Source organism: Acartia tonsa, chromosome 11 (genome assembly GCF_053477335.1).
Source record: "Acartia tonsa isolate MP-2025a chromosome 11, ASM5347733v1, whole genome shotgun sequence".
NCBI lineage: Eukaryota > Metazoa > Arthropoda > Copepoda > Calanoida > Acartiidae > Acartia > Acartia tonsa.
Window position 1 is genome coordinate 34,756,382 of NC_137270.1, and position 17,710 is coordinate 34,774,091.

Here is a 17,710-nt window from a genome sequence, read left to right on the forward strand (position 1 = left end):
AATAAGCTCAGAACTCATATTTTTAGCGTTTTTGGGGGTCTTTTGCTCCACTAGACCCTAAAAGGAAAGTACAAAATAAAATCTGTAATGGTTCCTTAATTCAGGTATATTAAGAAAGTTTTTTTTAAAAATCAGGTTGACATCTTTAAAATAAGCTCAGAACTCATATTTTTAGTGGTTTAAGGGTCGTTTGCTCCACAAGCCCCTAGAAGGAAAGTCCCAAAATGAAATTTGTAATGGTTTGTTGATTCGGTTATGTTAAAAAAGTATTATTAAAACAAGGATGACAACATCCATAAGTATCGAAGCACAAAAAATAAAATCATGGATGGTAATATGTACAAGTAGATTTTAAGTGTATTAATTAATTGATTTTTTGGAGGAAATAAACACGAAACCCTGTTTTATTTTGTAAATGATGACGGTCAAAGTAAATTACATAAAAGATGTTCATAACAATGGGAAAAATTATTTAGAAACTGATATCCCAAAAAAGTTTTAAAATTGAACCAAAAACACCAAAGATATGGGGGAAAATGTAAAGAATATAAAAATAGCCTAAAACCTGCAAAAATGAAGTCTGACCGTCATGGTTGTTTTCTTTAAACAACAGGAAATTTTATTTTGATAAGTATAACTGAAAAAATTTTGGAAATCGTACCATAAACACCAAAGATATGGAGAAAAATGTAAAAATTACAAAAATAGCCTAAAACCTGCTGAAAGGCAGTCTGACGTTCATAGTTGTTTTCTTTAAAGGACAGGAAATTTAATTTTGATATCTTTAACTAAAATTTTTTTGAAAATCTGACCATAAACAGCAAAGATATGGAGAAAAATGTGAAAAATACAAAAATAGCCTAAAACCTGCTTAAAGGCAGTCTGACCGTCATAGTTGTTTTCTTGAAACGACTGGAAATTCAATTTATATATCTATAACTGAAAAAATTTTGAAAATCGCACTATAAACACTGAAGATATGGAGAAAAATGTGAAAAATACAAAAATAGCCTAAAACCTGCTAAAAAGCGGTCCTAGCGCCATCGATGTTTAATACTTAATTGTGCTCCTTGATGATGGGAATGTTGTCAAAAAATTTCAGCATTCTATCTTTTATAGGAGCTGAGTAAATCCCATTTCCCCCATAGCGTTACGGACTGACGGACGGACTGACGGACTGACGGACTGACGGACGGACTGACGGACGGACAAAGTGAATTATAGAGTAGCTTCGCTACTAAAAAATCAGGTTGATATCTTTAAAAATAAGCTTATAACTTTTATTTTTAGTGTATTGGGGGTATTTTGCTCCACAAGCTCCTAAAAGGAAAGTCCCAAATGAAATCTGTAATGGTTCGTTGATTCGGTTATGTTAAAAAAGTATTATTTAAAAAAATCAGGTTGATATCTTTTAAAATAAGCTTAGAACTCATATTTTTAGTTTTTTGGGGGGATCTTTTGCTCCACAAGCCCCTAGAAGGAAAGTCCCAATATGAAATCTGTAATGGTTTGTTGATTCGATTATGTTAAAAAAGTATTATTTTTAAAAAATCAGGTTGATATCTTTAAAAATAAGCTCAGAACTCATATTTTTAGTAAACTAATTACCCCAAGTTTTGGTATCTTTAAAAAAAACGGCGGCGGGACCGCCGCTGCCGCCGTCCGCCGCCGTTTTCCGCCGCCACCAAAAAATAATTTTTTTATTGCATTTCTCGCCGAATTAGGCAATTTGGAATCATTTGAGACCATGTTATTTTTTCAAAAATTTTTCCCCTAACAAGCAACCCTGCGGGGGGGAAAATTTTTGAAAAAAATAACATGGACTCAAATGATTCCAAATTGCCTAATTCGGCGAGAAATATAATAAAAAAAAATTTTTGGTGGCGGCGGAAAAGGCGGCGGGAGCAGCGGTCCCGCCGCCGTTTTTTTTAAAGATACCAATAGTTGGGGTAATTAGTGACCCAGCCCAAAAGATTTCATCCAATTATCTCTAAAACTAAGAGAGTAGCATACTGTATTTAAGATATACCTTCATAAACGCCGCGGTTTTTTTTAAAGATACCAATAGTTGGGGTAAGGGGGGGGGGAAGTTTGTACAGTTATAGGAAATGAAATTCAGTACTAAAGTTTGGGAGGGCCGTGTGGGTTTGTTTTTAGAGTTATCAATCTAATTCTTTTTGTGAGCTCTCTTATATGACTGGATCTACACATAAAACTTTAAAAATTTAATTTTGGGACTTTCCCTCTAGGGGCTAGTGGAGCAAAAGACCCCCCCAAACACTAAAAATTTAAGTTCTGAGCTTATTTTTAGGGATATTGAGATGATTTTTTCTCAGAAACCTTTTTTAACAAAACCAAACTAAGTAATCATTGGAGATTTCATTTTGGGACTTTCCTTCTAGGGGCTTGTGGAGCAACAGACCCCCAAAAACACTAAAAATATCGATCTGAGCTTTTTTTTCAAGATATCAACCTGATTTTTTTTAAATAAAACTTTTTTAACATAACTAGATCAACGAACCAATACAGATTTCATTTTGGGACTTTCCTTCTAGGGGCTAGTGGAGCAAAATACCCCCCCAAACACTAAAAATTTAAGTTCTGAGCTTATTTTTAGAGATATTGAGATGATTTTTTTTCAGAAACCTTTTTTAACATAACCAAACTGAGTAATCATTGCAGATTTCATTTTGGAACTTTCCTTCTAGGGGCTTGTGGAGCAACAGACCCCCAAAAACACTAAAAATATCGTTCTGAGCTTATTTTTAAAGATATCAACCTGATTTTTTTAAAATAATACTTTTTAACATAATTGAATTTATGAACCATTACAGATTTCATTTTGGGACTTTCCTTCTAGGGGCTTGTGGAGCAACAGACCCCCAAAAACACTAAAAATATGCATTCTGAGCTTATTTTTAAAGATATCAACCTGATTTTTTATTGGGACTTCATTTTGGGACTTTCCTTCTAGGAGCTAGTGGAGCAAAATACTCCAAAAACACTAAAAATATGAGTTCTGAGCTTATTTTTAAAAATGTCAATCTGATTTTTTAAAGAAAACTTTTTTAACATAACCGAATTAAGGAACCATTACAAAGGGGGGGCCGGGGGGCGAAAGTGACACTTTTTGAAACCAAAACTAAGAGTCAACAAAGGAACTCAACTAAAAAAAGGGTTACAGGTCTGAGATTTTGCATGGCAGTTGCTTTATAGGGGTACAATATGGAACTGTGAAGAAACGGCGGCGCAACCGCTGAAAACCGCCGTTTCCCGCCGTAATTTTTGTTGCCTTTTCTCGGCGGTTTTTGGCGGTTGCGCCGCCGTTTCTTCACAGTTCCATATTGTACCCCTATAAAACAACTGCCATGCAAAATGTCAGACCTGTAACTCTTTTTTTTAGTTGAGTTCCTTTAACTTTTAATTTTGGTTTCAAAAAGTGTCACTTTCGCCCCCCCCCCCCTTTCATTTTGGGAGTTTCCTTCTAGGGGCTAGTGGAGCAAAAGACCCCCAAAACACTAAAAATATGAGTTCTGAGCTTATTTTTAAAGATATCAACTTCCTTTTTTTTAGAACACTTTTTTAACGTAACCAAACTTGGTAACTTTTACAGATTTCATTTTGGGACTTTCCTTCTATAAGCTAGTGGAGCAAAAGACCCTAAAAACAATAAAAATCTGTAAAAGTTACCAAGTTCGGTCATGTTAAAAAAGTGTTCTTAAAAAAAATCAGGTTGATATTTTAAAAATAAGGTCAGAACTCATATTTTTAGTGTTTTGGGGGTCTTTTGCTCAACTAGACCCTAGAAAGAAAGTCCGAAAATGAAATCTGTAATGCTTTCTTAGTTCGGTTATGTTAAAAAAGTATTATTTAAAAAAATCAGGTTGATATCTTTAAAAATAAGCTCAGAACTCATATTTTTAGTGTTTTTGGGGGTCTGTTGCTCCACAAGCCCCTAGAAGGAAAGTCCCAAAATGAAATCTGCAATGATTACTTAGTTTGGTTGTGTTAAAAAAGTTTTCTGAAAAAAACATCTCAATATCTCTAAAAATAAGCTCAGAACCTAAATGTTTAGTGTTTGTGGGTCTTTTGCTCCACTAGCCCCAAGAAGGGAAGTCCAAAAATGAAATCTGCAATGATTACTTAGTTTGGTTATGTAATAAAAGGTTTCTAAAAAAAATCATCTCAATATCTCTAAAAATAAGCTCAGAACTTAAATTTTTAGTGTTTGGGGGGGTCTTTTGCTCCACTAGCCCCTAGAAGGAAAGTTCCAAAATGAAATCTGTAATGGTTTGTTGATTCAGTTATGTTAAAAAAGTATTATTTAAAAAGAATCAGGTTGATATCTTTAAAAATAAACTCAGAACGCATATTTTTAGTGTTTTTGGGGGTCTGTTGCTCCACAAGCCCCTAGAAGGAAAGTACCAAAATGAAATCTCCAATGATTACTTAGTTTGGTTTTGTTAAAAAAAGTTTCTGACAAAAAAAATCATCTCAATATCTCTAAAAATAAGCTCAGAACTTAAATTTTTAGTGTTTGGGGGGGTCTTTTGCTCCACTAGCCCCTAGAAGGAAAGTTCCAAAATGAAATCTGTAATGGTTCGTTGATCTAGTTATGTTAAAAAAGTTTTATTTTAAAAAAATCAGGTTGATATCTTTAAAAATAAGCTCAGAACGCATATTGTTAGTGTTTTTGGGGGTCTGTTGCTCCACAAGCCCCTAGAAGGAAAGTCCCAAAATGAAATCTCCAATGATTACTTAGTTTGGTTTTGTTAAAAAAGGTTTCTGAAAAAAAAATAATCTCAATATCTCTAAAAATAAGCTCAGAACTTAAATTTTTAGTGTTTGGGGGGGTCTTTTGCTCCACTAGCCCCTAGAGGGAAAGTCCCAAAATTCAATTTTTAAAGTTTTATGTGTAGATCCAGTCATATAAGAGAGCTCACAAAAAGAATTAGGTTGATAACTCTAAAAACAAACCCACACGGCCCTCCCAAACTTTAGTACTGAATTTCATTTCCTATAACTGTACAAACTTCCCCCCCCCCTTGGGGTAAGTATAATTCAGTATAAAAGTTTGGGAAGGCCGTGTGGGCTTATTTTTATAGTTATCAACCTAATTCTTTTTGTAGGCTCTCTTATACGACTGGATGTACACATAAAACTATGAAAATTGAATTTCGGCACTTTCCTTCTTAGGGCTTGTGGAGCACAAAAACCCCCCAAACGCTAAAAATATGAGTTCTGAGCTTATTTTTAAAGATATCAACCTGATTTTTTTTAAATAATACTTTTTTAACATAACTGAATCAACGAACCATTACAGATTCATTTTGGGACTTTCCTTCTTAGGGCTTGTGGAGCACAAAAACCCCCAAACGCTAAAAATATGAGTTCTGAGCTTATTTTTAAAGATATCAACCTGATTTTTTTAAATAATACTTTTTTAACATAACTGAATCAACGAACCATTACAGATTTCATTTTTGGACTTTCCTTCTTGGGGCTTGTGGAGCACAAAACCCCCCAAACACTAAAAATATGAGTTCTGAGCTTATTTTTAAAGATATCAACCTGATTTTTTAAAAATAATACTTTTTTAACATAATCGAATCAACAAACCATTACAGATTTCATATTGGGACTTTCCTTCTAGGGGCTTGTTGAGCAAAAGATCCCCCCAAAAAACTAAAAATATGAGTTCTAAGCTTATTTTAAAAGATATCAACCTGATTTTTTTAAATAATACTTTTTAACATAACCGAATCAACGAACCATTACAGATTTCATTTGGGACTTTCCTTTTAGGAGCTTGTGGAGCAAAAGACCCCCAATACACTAAAAATAAGAGTTATAAGCTTATTTTTAAAGATATCAACCTGATTTTTTTTAATAATACTTTTTTAACATAACCGAATCAACAAACCATTACAAATTTCATTTTGGGACTATCCTTCTAGGGGCTTGTGGAGCAAACGACCCTTAAACCACTAAAAATATGAGTTCTGAGCTTATTTTAAAGATGTCAACCTGATTTTTAAAAAAAACTTTCTTAACATACCTGAATTAAGGAACCATTACAGATTTCATTTTGTACTTTCCTTTTAGGGTCTAGTGGAGCAAAAGACCCCCAATAACGCTAAAAATATGAGTTCTGAGCTTATTTTTAAAGATATCAACCTGATTTTTTTTAAATAATACTTTTTTAACATAATCGAATGAAATCTGTAAAAGTTACTAAGTTCGGTTATGTTAAAAAAGTGTTCTTAAAAAAATCAGGTTGATATCTTTAAAAATAAGGTCAGAACTAATATTTTTAGTGTTTTGTGGTTCTTTTGCTCCACAAGCCCCTAGAAAAAAAATCAGGTTGATATCTTTAAAAATAAGCTTATAACTTTTATTTTTAGTGTATTGGGGGTATTTTGCTCCACAAGCTCCTAAAAGGAAAGTCCCAAATGAAATCTGTAATGGTTCGTTGATTCGGTTATGTTAAAAAAGTATTATTTAAAAAAATCAGGTTGATATCTTTTAAAATAAGCTTAGAACTCATATTTTTAGTTTTTTGGGGGGATCTTTTGCTCCACAAGCCCCTAGAAGGAAAGTCCCAATATGAAATCTGTAATGGTTTGTTGATTCGATTATGTTAAAAAAGTATTATTTTTAAAAAATCAGGTTGATATCTTTAAAAATAAGCTCAGAACTCATATTTTTAGTAAACTAATTACCCCAAGTTTTGGTATCTTTAAAAAAAACGGCGGCGGGACCGCCGCTGCCGCCGTCCGCCGCCGTTTTCCGCCGCCACCAAAAAATAATTTTTTTATTGCATTTCTCGCCGAATTAGGCAATTTGGAATCATTTGAGACCATGTTATTTTTTCAAAAATTTTTCCCCTAACAAGCAATATAAAATAAAATATGTAATTGTTCCCTAGTTTGGTTATGTTCAAAAAGTTTCCTTAAAAAAATCATGTTGATATCTTTAAAAATAAGATCAGAACTCATATTTTTAGTGTTTTTGGGGTCTTTTGCCCCACAAGCCCCTAGAAGAAAAGTCCCAAAATGAAATCTGCAATGGTTCGTTGATTCAGTTATGTTAAAAAATGTATTATTTTAAAAAAATCAGGTTGGTATCTTTAAAAATAAACTCAGAACGCATATTTTTAGTGTTTTTGGGGTCTTTTGCTCCACAAGGCCCTAGAAGGAAAGTCCCAAAATGAAATCTGTAAAGGTTCGTTGATTCAGTTATGTTAAAAAGTATTATTTAAAAAAAATCATCTCAATATCCCTAAAAATAAGCTCAGAACTTAAATTTTTAGTGTTTGGGGGGGTCTTTTGCTCCACTAGCCCCTAGAGGGAAAGTCCCAAAATTAAATTTTTAAAGTTTTATGTGTAGATCCAGTCATATAAGAGAGCTCACAAAAAGAATTAGATTGATAACTCTAAAAACAAACCCACACGGCCCTCCCAAACTTTAGTACTGAATTTCATTTCCTATAACTGTACAAACTTCCCCCCCCCCCTTACCCCAACTATTGGTATCTTTAAAAAAAACCGCGGCGTTTATGAAGGTATATCTTAAATACAGTATGCTACTCTCTTAGTTTTAGAGATAATTGGATGAAATCTTTTGGGCTGGGTCACTAATTACCCCAACTATTGGTATCTTTAAAAAAAACGGCGGCGGGACCGCTGCTCCCGCCGCCTTTTCCGCCGCCACCAAAAATTTTTTTTTATTATATTTCTCGCCGAATTAGGCAATTTGGAATCATTTGAGTCCATGTTATTTTTTTCAAAAATTTTCCCCCCCGCAGGGTTGCTTGTTAGGGGAAAAATTTTTGAAAAAATAACATGGTCTCAAATGATTCCAAATTGCCTAATTCGGCGAGAAATGCAATAAAAAAATTATTTTTTGGTGGCGGCGGAAAACGGCGGCGGACGGCGGCAGCGGCGGTCCCGCCGCCGTTTTTTTTAAAGATACCAAAACTTGGGGTAATTAGTTTACTAAAAATATGAGTTCTGAGCTTATTTTTAAAGATATCAACCTGATTTTTTAAAAATAATACTTTTTTAACATAATCGAATCAACAAACCATTACAGATTTCATATTGGGACTTTCCTTCTAGGGGCTTGTGGAGCAAAAGATCCCCCCAAAAAACTAAAAATATGAGTTCTAAGCTTATTTTAAAAGATATCAACCTGATTTTTTTAAATAATACTTTTTTAACATAACCGAATCAACGAACCATTACAGATTTCATTTGGGACTTTCCTTTTAGGAGCTTGTGGAGCAAAATACCCCCAATACACTAAAAATAAAAGTTATAAGCTTATTTTTAAAGATATCAACCTGATTTTTTAGTAGCGAAGCTACTCTATAATTCACTTTGTCCGTCCGTCAGTCCGTCCGTCAGTCCGTCAGTCCGTCAGTCCGTCCGTCAGTCCGTAACGCTATGGGGGAAATGGGATTTACTCAGCTCCTATAAAAGATAGAATGCTGAAATTTTTTGACAACATTCCCATCATCAAGGAGCACAATTAAGTATTAAACATCGATGGCGCTAGGACCGCTTTTTAGCAGGTTTTAGGCTATTTTTGTATTTTTCACATTTTTCTCCATATCTTCAGTGTTTATGGTGCGATTTTCAAAATTTTTTCAGTTATAGATATATAAATTGAATTTCCAGTCGTTTCAAGAAAACAACTATGACGGTCAGACTGCCTTTAAGCAGGTTTTAGGCTATTTTTGTATTTTTCACATTTTTCTCCATATCTTTGCTGTTTATGGTCAGATTTTCAAAAAAATTTTAGTTAAAGATATCAAAATTAAATTTCCTGTCCTTTAAAGAAAACAACTATGAACGTCAGACTGCCTTTCAGCAGGTTTTAGGCTATTTTTGTAATTTTTACATTTTTCTCCATATCTTTGGTGTTTATGGTACGATTTCCAAAATTTTTTCAGTTATACTTATCAAAATAAAATTTCCTGTTGTTTAAAGAAAACAACCATGACGGTCAGACTTCATTTTTGCAGGTTTTAGGCTATTTTTATATTCTTTACATTTTCCCCCATATCTTTGGTGTTTTTGGTTCAATTTTAAAACTTTTTTGGGATATCAGTTTCTAAATAATTTTTCCCATTGTTATGAACATCTTTTATGTAATTTACTTTGACCGTCATCATTTACAAAATAAAACAGGGTTTCGTGTTTATTTCCTCCAAAAAATCAATTAATTAATACACTTAAAATCTACTTGTACATATTACCATCCATGATTTTATTTTTTGTGCTTCGATACTTATGGATGTTGTCATCCTTGTTTTAATAATACTTTTTTAACATAACCGAATCAACAAACCATTACAAATTTCATTTTGGGACTTTCCTTCTAGGGGCTTGTGGAGCAAACGACCCTTAAACCACTAAAAATATGAGTTCTGAGCTTATTTTAAAGATGTCAACCTGATTTTTAAAAAAAACTTTCTTAATATACCTGAATTAAGGAACCATTACAGATTTTATTTTGTACTTTCCTTTTAGGGTCTAGTGGAGCAAAAGACCCCCAAAAACGCTAAAAATATGAGTTCTGAGCTTATTTTTAAATATATCAACCTGATTTTTTAAAAATAATACTTTTTTAACATAACCGAACCAACGAACTATTACAGATTTCATTTTGGGACTTTTATTCTTGTGATTTGTGGAGCAAAAGACCCCCAAAAACACTAAAAGTATGAGTTCTGAGCTTATTTTTAAAGATATCAACCTGATTTTTTTTAAATAATACTTTTTTAACATAATCGAATGAAATCTGTAAAAGTTACTAAGTTCGGTTATGTTAAAAAAGTGTTCTTAAAAAAATCAGGTTGATATCTTTAAAAATAAGGTCAGAACTAATATTTTTAGTGTTTTGTGGTTCTTTTTCTCCACAAGCCCCTAGAAGGAAAGTCCCAATGTTTTAGGTGTTTTGGGGGTCTTTTGCTCCAGTAGACCCTAGAAGGAAAGTCCGAAAATGAAATCTGTAATGGTTTATTAGTTTGGTTATGTTAAAGAAGTATTATTAACTCAGAACTCATATTTTTAGTGTTTTTGGGGTCTTTTGCTCCACAAGGCCCTAGAAGGAATGTCCCAAAATGAAATCTGTAAAGGTTCGTTGATTCAGTTATGTTAAAAAGTATTATTTAAAAAAAATCAGGTTGATATCTTTAAAAATAAGCTCAGAACGCATATTTTTAGTTTTTGGGGGTCTTTTGCTCCACAAGCCCCTAGAAGGAAAGTCCCAAAATGAAATCTGTAATGATTCGTTGATTCAGTTATGTTAAAAAACTATTATTTAAAAAAAATCAGGTTGATATCTTTAAAAATAAGCTCAGAACTCATATTTTTAGCGTTTGGGGGGTTTTTGTGCTCCACAAGCCCCAAGAAGGAAAGTGCCGAAATTCAATTTTCAAAGTTTTATGTGTACATCCAATCATATAAGAGAGCCTACAAAAAGAATTAGGTTGATAACTATAAAAACAAGCCCACACGGCCCTCCCAAACTTTTATACTGAATTTCATTTCCTATAACTGTACAAACTTCCCCCCCCCCCCTTAGTGACACAATCAAAAAGATTTCATCCAATTATCTTTAAAACTAAGAGAGTAGCATACTGTATTTAAGATATACCTTCATAAACGAGAATTTGAAAAAAATGACTAAGTCCCCCCGCAGGGTTGCTTGTAAGGCGAAAAATTTTTGAAAAAAATAACATGGTCTCAAATGATTCCAAATTCTGAAAAAAAAATAATCTCAATATCTCTAAAAATAAGCTCAGAACTTAACTTTTTAGTGTTTGGGGGGGTCTTTTGCTCCACTAGCCCCTAGAGGGAAAGTCCCAAAATTCAATTTTCAAAGTTTTATGTGTAGATCCAGTCATATAAGAGAGCTCACAAAAAGAATTAGGTTGATAACTCTAAAAACAAACCCACACGGCCCTCCCAAACTTTAGTACTGAATTTCATTTCCTATAACTGTACAAACTTCCCCCCCCCCTTGGGGTAAGGGGGGGGGAAGTTTGTACAGTTATAGGAAATGAAATTCAGTATAAAAGTTTGGGAAGGCCGTGTGGGCTTATTTTTATAGTTATCAACCTAATTCTTTTTGTAGGCTCTCTTATACGACTGGATGTACACATAAAACTTTGAAAATTGAATTTCGGCACTTTCCTTCTTAGGGCTTGTGGAGCACAAAAACCCCCCAAACGCTAAAAATATGAATTCTGAGCTTATTTTTAAAGATATCAACCTGATTTTTTTTAAATAATACTTTTTTAACATAACTGAATCAACGAACCATTATAGATTCATTTTGGGACTTTCCTTCTTAGGGCTTGTGGAGCACAAAAACCCACCAAACGCTAAAAATATGAGTTCTGAGCTTATTTTTAAAGATATCAACCTGATTTTTTTAAATAATACTTTTTTAACATAACTGAATCAAAACTTGGGGTAATTAGTGACACAATCAAAAAGATTTCATCCAATTATCTTTAAAACTAAGAGAGTAGCATACAGTATTTAAGATATACCTTCATAAACGAGAATTTGAAAAAAATAACTAAGTCCCCCCCGCAGGGTTGCTTGTTAGGGGAAAAATTTTTGAAAAAATAACATGGTCTCAAATGATTCCAAATTGCCTAATTCGGCGAGAAATGCAATAAAAAATTTCTTTTTTGGTGGCGGCGGAAAACGGCGGCGGACGGCGGGAGCGGCGGTCCCGCCGCCGTTTTTTTTTAAAGATACCAAAACTTGGGGTAATTAGTGACACAATCAAAAAAATTTCATCCAATTATCTTTAAAACTAAGAGAGTAGCATACTGTATTTAAGATATACCTTCATAAACGAGAATTTGAAAAAAATGACTAAGTCCCCCCGCAGGGTTGCTTGTAAGGCGAAAAATTTTTGAAAAAAATAACATGGTCTCAAATGATTCCAAATTGCCTAATTCGGCGAGAAATGCAATAAAAAAAATTTTTACCCCCCCCCCAAAAAAAAAATTTTTGGGGGGGGTGGGGGGTCGACGATAATTTTAAAAGTAACTTTGGCCCTATAGAAGCTTAAATCCAAAATTAGCTCCCTCTAGCTCTAAGGGTTCTCGAGTAAACCCCCCCCCCCCTGCCCAAATGGTCCTTAAGCACATCCTCCTTTTAATTTTAGGTTAGGTTAGGTAAGAAAAACCCTGCGGAAATGGGGTTTTTAGGCTTTTTTTGGTCTATATTGATGTGGAAACTTACCTTAAATTGTGTTTTCTTAGGGTTTTAACTTAAATACACTGTATCTATTCATAAGGACATTATTTAAGATGATTCAGCAAGTTGAGGAACGACCCCAGGGGGCTAGGTGGGTTGCCCGCAAGGGTTAAGTGCATTTTTTCCAATATACATGTTGTGACACATCAAATTATAGGTTTTTTAGGTCAAGGAACTCAAATTCAGAGCTAAAATAAGCATTGACTAATCTGAAGCTAGCCCCAGCGGGCTAGGTTGGTGGCCCGCAGGGGTTAAGTGCATTTTTTCCAATATATATCTTGTTATATATCAAAATATAGGTTTTTTAGGTCAAGGAACTCAAATTCTGAGCGAAAATTAGTATTAGACTAACCTGAAGCTAACCCCCCCGGGCTAGGTTGGTTTTCTGAAGGGCTTATGAGCATTTACCTAACCTAACCTAGAAACTTACTTATATTTTTACAGGTTTTTTCTTGAATAAACTGTGTCTATTAATGAAGACTTTATTTAAGATGATCCAGCAAGTCGGAGACCGACCCCTGCGGGCTAGGTGGGTGGCCCGCAGGGTTTAAGTGCATTTTTTCCAATATATATGTTGTGATACATCAAATTATAAGTTTTTTAGGTCAGTAACTCAAATTCAGAGCTAGAATTAGCATAAGACTAATCTGAAACTAGCCCCAGCGGGCTAGGTCGGTGGCCCGCAGGGGTTAAATGCATTATTTTTAATATATTGTTATATATCAAAATATAGGTTTTTAAGGTCAAGAAACTCAAATTCAGAGCTAAAATAGGCATAAGACTTACCTGGAGCTAACCCCCGCGGGCTAGGTAGATTTTTCGCAGGGATTATGTACATTTTACCTTACCTAACCTAGAAACTTACTTATATCTTTACAGGTTTTTTTTAATAAACTGTGTATTAATGAGGACTTTATTTAAAACTAGCGGCTACGCCCCTAGAAGCCTCTAGGGGCACTTGAGAAGGGGGGAGTCGAATTTGATAACCCAATTTTTTATATTAGATTTTAAAGAAAAAGTAAAAAAAAAAATTTGGGGGGGGTGAACATTTTTTTGGGGGGGGGGTGCCCTTCCCCCTCCTTTTTTATTTTAGTTAAAAAAAATAGAAAAATAAAAAAAATTTGGGGGGGGAGGATTTATTTTTGGGGGGGGGGAGTTGGGGGTGTCCCACCCCCCAAGAAATAGTTATAAACCTTCCCAGGACCTATGAGAAGCTACCCTGTTAAGGAGAACCCGATCGGTTCAGTGGTTAGCGAGTTCCTTCGGTACAAACACACAGACACACAGACATCCTGTTACTTTAGTATAAGGATGATATAATATAATCCGCATGGGTTAGCCTTAGTCAGTCTAATGCTTAAAATAGCTCTGAATTTGAGTTTCTTGACCTAAAAAACCTATAATTGTATAATTGTATGACAACACATACTTTAGAAAAAATGCACTACACCTCTGGGCCACCCACCTAGCCCGTTGGGGCGGTCCCCAACTTGCTGGATTATCTAAAATAATGTCCTCATTAATAGACACAGTTTATTCAAGGAAAAAAAACAAAAAGAATAAGTAAGTTTCTAGGTTAGGTTAGGTAAAATGTACATAATCCCTGCGGAAAATCTACCTAGCCCGCAGGGGTTAGCTCCAGGTAAGTCTTATGCCAATTTTAGCTCTGAATTTGAGTTTCTTGACCTTAAAAACCCATATTTTGATATATAACAAGATATATATTATAAATAATGCATTTAACCCCTGCGGGCCACCGACCTAGCCCGCTGGGGCTAGCTTCAGATTAGTCTTATGCTAATTCTAGCTCTGAATTTGAGTTACTGACCTAAAAAACTTATAATTTGATGTATCACAACATATATATTGGAAAAAATGCACTTAACCCCTGCGGGCCACCCACCTAGCCTGCTGGGGTTGGTTCTGACTTGCTGGATCATCTTAAATAAAGTCTTTATTAATAGACACAGTTTATTCGAGAAAAAACCTGTAAAAAATATAAGTAAAATTCTAGGTTAGGTTAGTTAATGCTCTTAAGCCCTGCAGAAAACCAACCTAGCCCGGGGGGGTTAGCTTCAGGTTAGTCTAATGCTAATTTTCGCTCAGAATTTGAGTTCCTTGACCTAAAAAACCTATATTTTGATATATAACAAGATATATATTGGAAAAAATGCACTTAACCCCTGCGGGCCACCAACCTAGCCCGCTGGGGCTAGCTTCAGATTAGTCTAATGCTTATTTTAGCTCTGAATTTGAGTTCCTTGACCTAAAAAACCTATAATTTGATGTGTCACAACATGTATATTGGGAAAAATGCACTTAACCCCTGCGGGCCACCCACCTAGCCCCCTGGGGTCGGTCCCCAACTTGCTGAATTATCTTAAATAATGTCCTTATGAATAGACACAGTGTATTTAAGTTAAAACCCTAAGAAAACACAATTTAAGGTAAGTTTCCACATCAATATAGACCAAAAAAAGCCTAAAAACCCCATTTCCGCAGGGTTTTTCTTACCTAACCTAACCTAAAAATAAAAAAAATTGGATTTTTTTGCCATTTAGATGTAATACCTATAGGACTAGGCTTATATACCAAGTTTGAAGGGTCTAGCTCAATATTTAGACCATTTTGCTCACGGTTTAAGAATAGATGTCATTACGCACCCCCCCCCCCCTTATGTGTAAAGATTTCATTTCTAAAACCACTGAGAATCACTTTTTACAATGTCCGTCCGTTATACACCCTGTATCCTTTCATTTGCTTTTCTGTTCTCATTTTTTTTTAGAAAACATGCATCTACTTCAAGATGGTACCTACCTGATAAAATAAAATATTTTGTTAAGGCTTGGTACAGACATATTCCCTACATGTGCAAGGACTTCGATATCAATACCGACATTAATGAATGCAGGTATTAAATTAGGTTTATATTTAAGCATTTTATGATCAACTCATTCTATATTCTTAAATTTTCATCTTAATTCTAGGGTGTAAGTAATTTTGTATTGAACTAACAAATATAAAACTAAAAATTTTAATTGGGTTGACCCTCCCCCTTAAGTGCTCCTAGAGGCCTCGAGGGGGGTTTAGCCGCCAGTATAAATGTATAGAACTTAGGAAACCACTTTGTTCTTTTTCAGAGACCATTTGAGAAAGAATTTCAAGAAGAATGCTCATCTCAAGGATATCAGAGTTATTGACATGCTCGTTGTTAAGGTAATAGCAAGGATGATAACATATCAAGTTAGCGAAGTAACAAAGTATTTTTTGTGTTTTTATACTGATATTGACCGACCAAGCAAATTATATGGCAGATGCTCAATGTTATAGGGAATCTTCATAAAAAATCAGTTGTGAAATGTTTCTACCAGCTGGCTAATATAGAGAAACCCAGGGAGTAAGGGAGGGGCAATTAATTCAATTTAAGAGTATTTGCTGAAAGACCTTGAAATCCAGATTAATCCAGAAAATATGTAGAAAATTTTAAAGGGAGAGTTAATACAATACAGAAAACAATAAAATAAGAAGAAAGTTCCAAGAAAAAAGCATTCATTTGAAAATTATATTACAAGCACATCAGACTTTCGTAACCATTATGTAATTTAAACTAGAAAAATCTCCCTGGAACCAATTTAATCCATAGCGCCATAACCCAAAATTTAATTGGATTCTTAAATTGTTTATTAAACTAATATCACAATAAAGTTTTTATCTATGAAATTATATTTTCTGGAGAGTAAAAAAATTGTTAAAACCAGCCACATCATAACAAATTAAGTTTATTGATACTTGTCTGCAATATTCAAAACTAACAAACGAGTTAGCGGCATTTTGTGCGCTAGTACCCAAAGTCAATCAGAAACTGCTTAATTCTTGCACATTCCCTTTAAGCCAGTACCCAGAGTCTGAGACTCCTAAAAATTGAATATTCGATTCATTGTCCCCTCCCTTACTCCCAGGCGAAACTCCATTCCATCCACTGACTATGGTGGAACATATTGACTAATTTTAAAGGACTATAGGACTAGCAACCTAAATTGACAATAAAAATTTCCCTGTCACAATATCCACGTTTTCTATTATATCAATTTTCATTGCATTTCTGTAACCAATGTTATTATTTACCTATTTATATTTATGTTATTGATATTAAGGGCCAGCAGGACCTGAAAGAAGTGGTTGAGCATTGGAAACAACCTACACATATTATGGAGAAATGGTAAGTTCTACCCAGCGTTGCGGAGCCGTTTGATTTTGCTCCGGCCCAGGATTTGGATCCGGCTCCTATCTAAACTCAAGAAAAACTCAACATATTTTGACTTTTCAAGGTTTTAAATGTTCAATTTTTGATAAAAATGGACTTGAAAAACTTAAGAGGCATTTGCACACGACACAACAGAGTTACCAAAATATGATTAATAAAAAATCATTTTTTCAAGCTAACCCGAAGCCGGAGCCGTTTTTTAACGAAAATTACGGCTCCGGCTCCACAACGCTGGTTCTACCAGTACTGCTTTGAAATTTCGAGCCCTACTAAGAAATTATGTATCGTATCGTATTATAGACAATCTTCTACAAATAATGAATTAAAAATATCAATATTGATACCAGTTTTGTTAGCCCTTGCCTTCGAAATTAATCGTATAATTTTTTATTTTACTACCTGCGGAATGCTGTCCATAATGGGATGCGATAGATAACTATTCCTCAAATGTCAAATACGCAATCCACAAAAAAAACAAGAATGGACAATCAACTCAAATATTCGGCAGATTGTCATCCCTAGTATAGTATTTCTTTATGAAGATTTTTTACGAATAATAAAATAAAAATCAGAATATTAATACAAGTTTTGTAAGCCCAGGTTTTCGCTCCCTCGGAGCCACAAAAACTGCAATTAGTCTTATTATTTTTCATATTTTTTATCCGCAGAAAGCTGTCTATAATACGATGCGATAAATAACTTCTTACTATTTTCAGGTTCGTGAAGGAGACGGAAAAGGAGAAGCCAAAAGATTTTATTTCCAAGTTTTTGGCTGGTATGGATTAAACTGAATACAAATATAGAGCTATTTCAAGTCTTTTTAGTTATACACTAGAATTTATTGTTAATTACATATGTAGAATGGAAAAATAAACTAAATAAAATAAAAAGATATTTAAACCCTACTGTAACTACAATATCCTATTATATAAAGTAGTAAGCGTTTTTTTTTGTCTGTCCTGAAGGATCTCGCTAACCGCTGAACCGATATTGTTCTCCTTTACAGTGAAGCTTCTAATAGGTACTGGGAAGGTTTTAAACTATTTTTGGGAAGGGTGTCTTCACCCCCTCTTCCCAAAAAAAATATTTTTTTACTCTTGAAACTCAAATATAAAATGGGATGAGATCAACTTTTCCCACTCCTACATTAAGTGCCCCT

General features: G+C 34.2%; 1 protein-coding gene across 1 annotated transcript in view; it reads left to right on the plus strand.

The window, feature by feature from the left end:
- Nucleotides 1-17,451, plus strand: part of Ubc7 (ubiquitin conjugating enzyme 7) — a 461,088-nt gene extending 443,637 nt beyond the window's left edge. The window contains exons 4-7 of the mRNA XM_080177976.1: nucleotides 15,131-15,198; nucleotides 15,428-15,503; nucleotides 16,442-16,506; nucleotides 17,268-17,451. Coding sequence (XP_080034102.1) covers nucleotides 15,131-15,198; nucleotides 15,428-15,503; nucleotides 16,442-16,506; nucleotides 17,268-17,337 — 279 coding nt within the window. The 3' untranslated portion in view covers nucleotides 17,338-17,451. The remainder of the gene's footprint in view (nucleotides 1-15,130; nucleotides 15,199-15,427; nucleotides 15,504-16,441; nucleotides 16,507-17,267) is intronic.
- The last annotated feature ends 259 nt before the right edge of the window (nucleotides 17,452-17,710 follow it).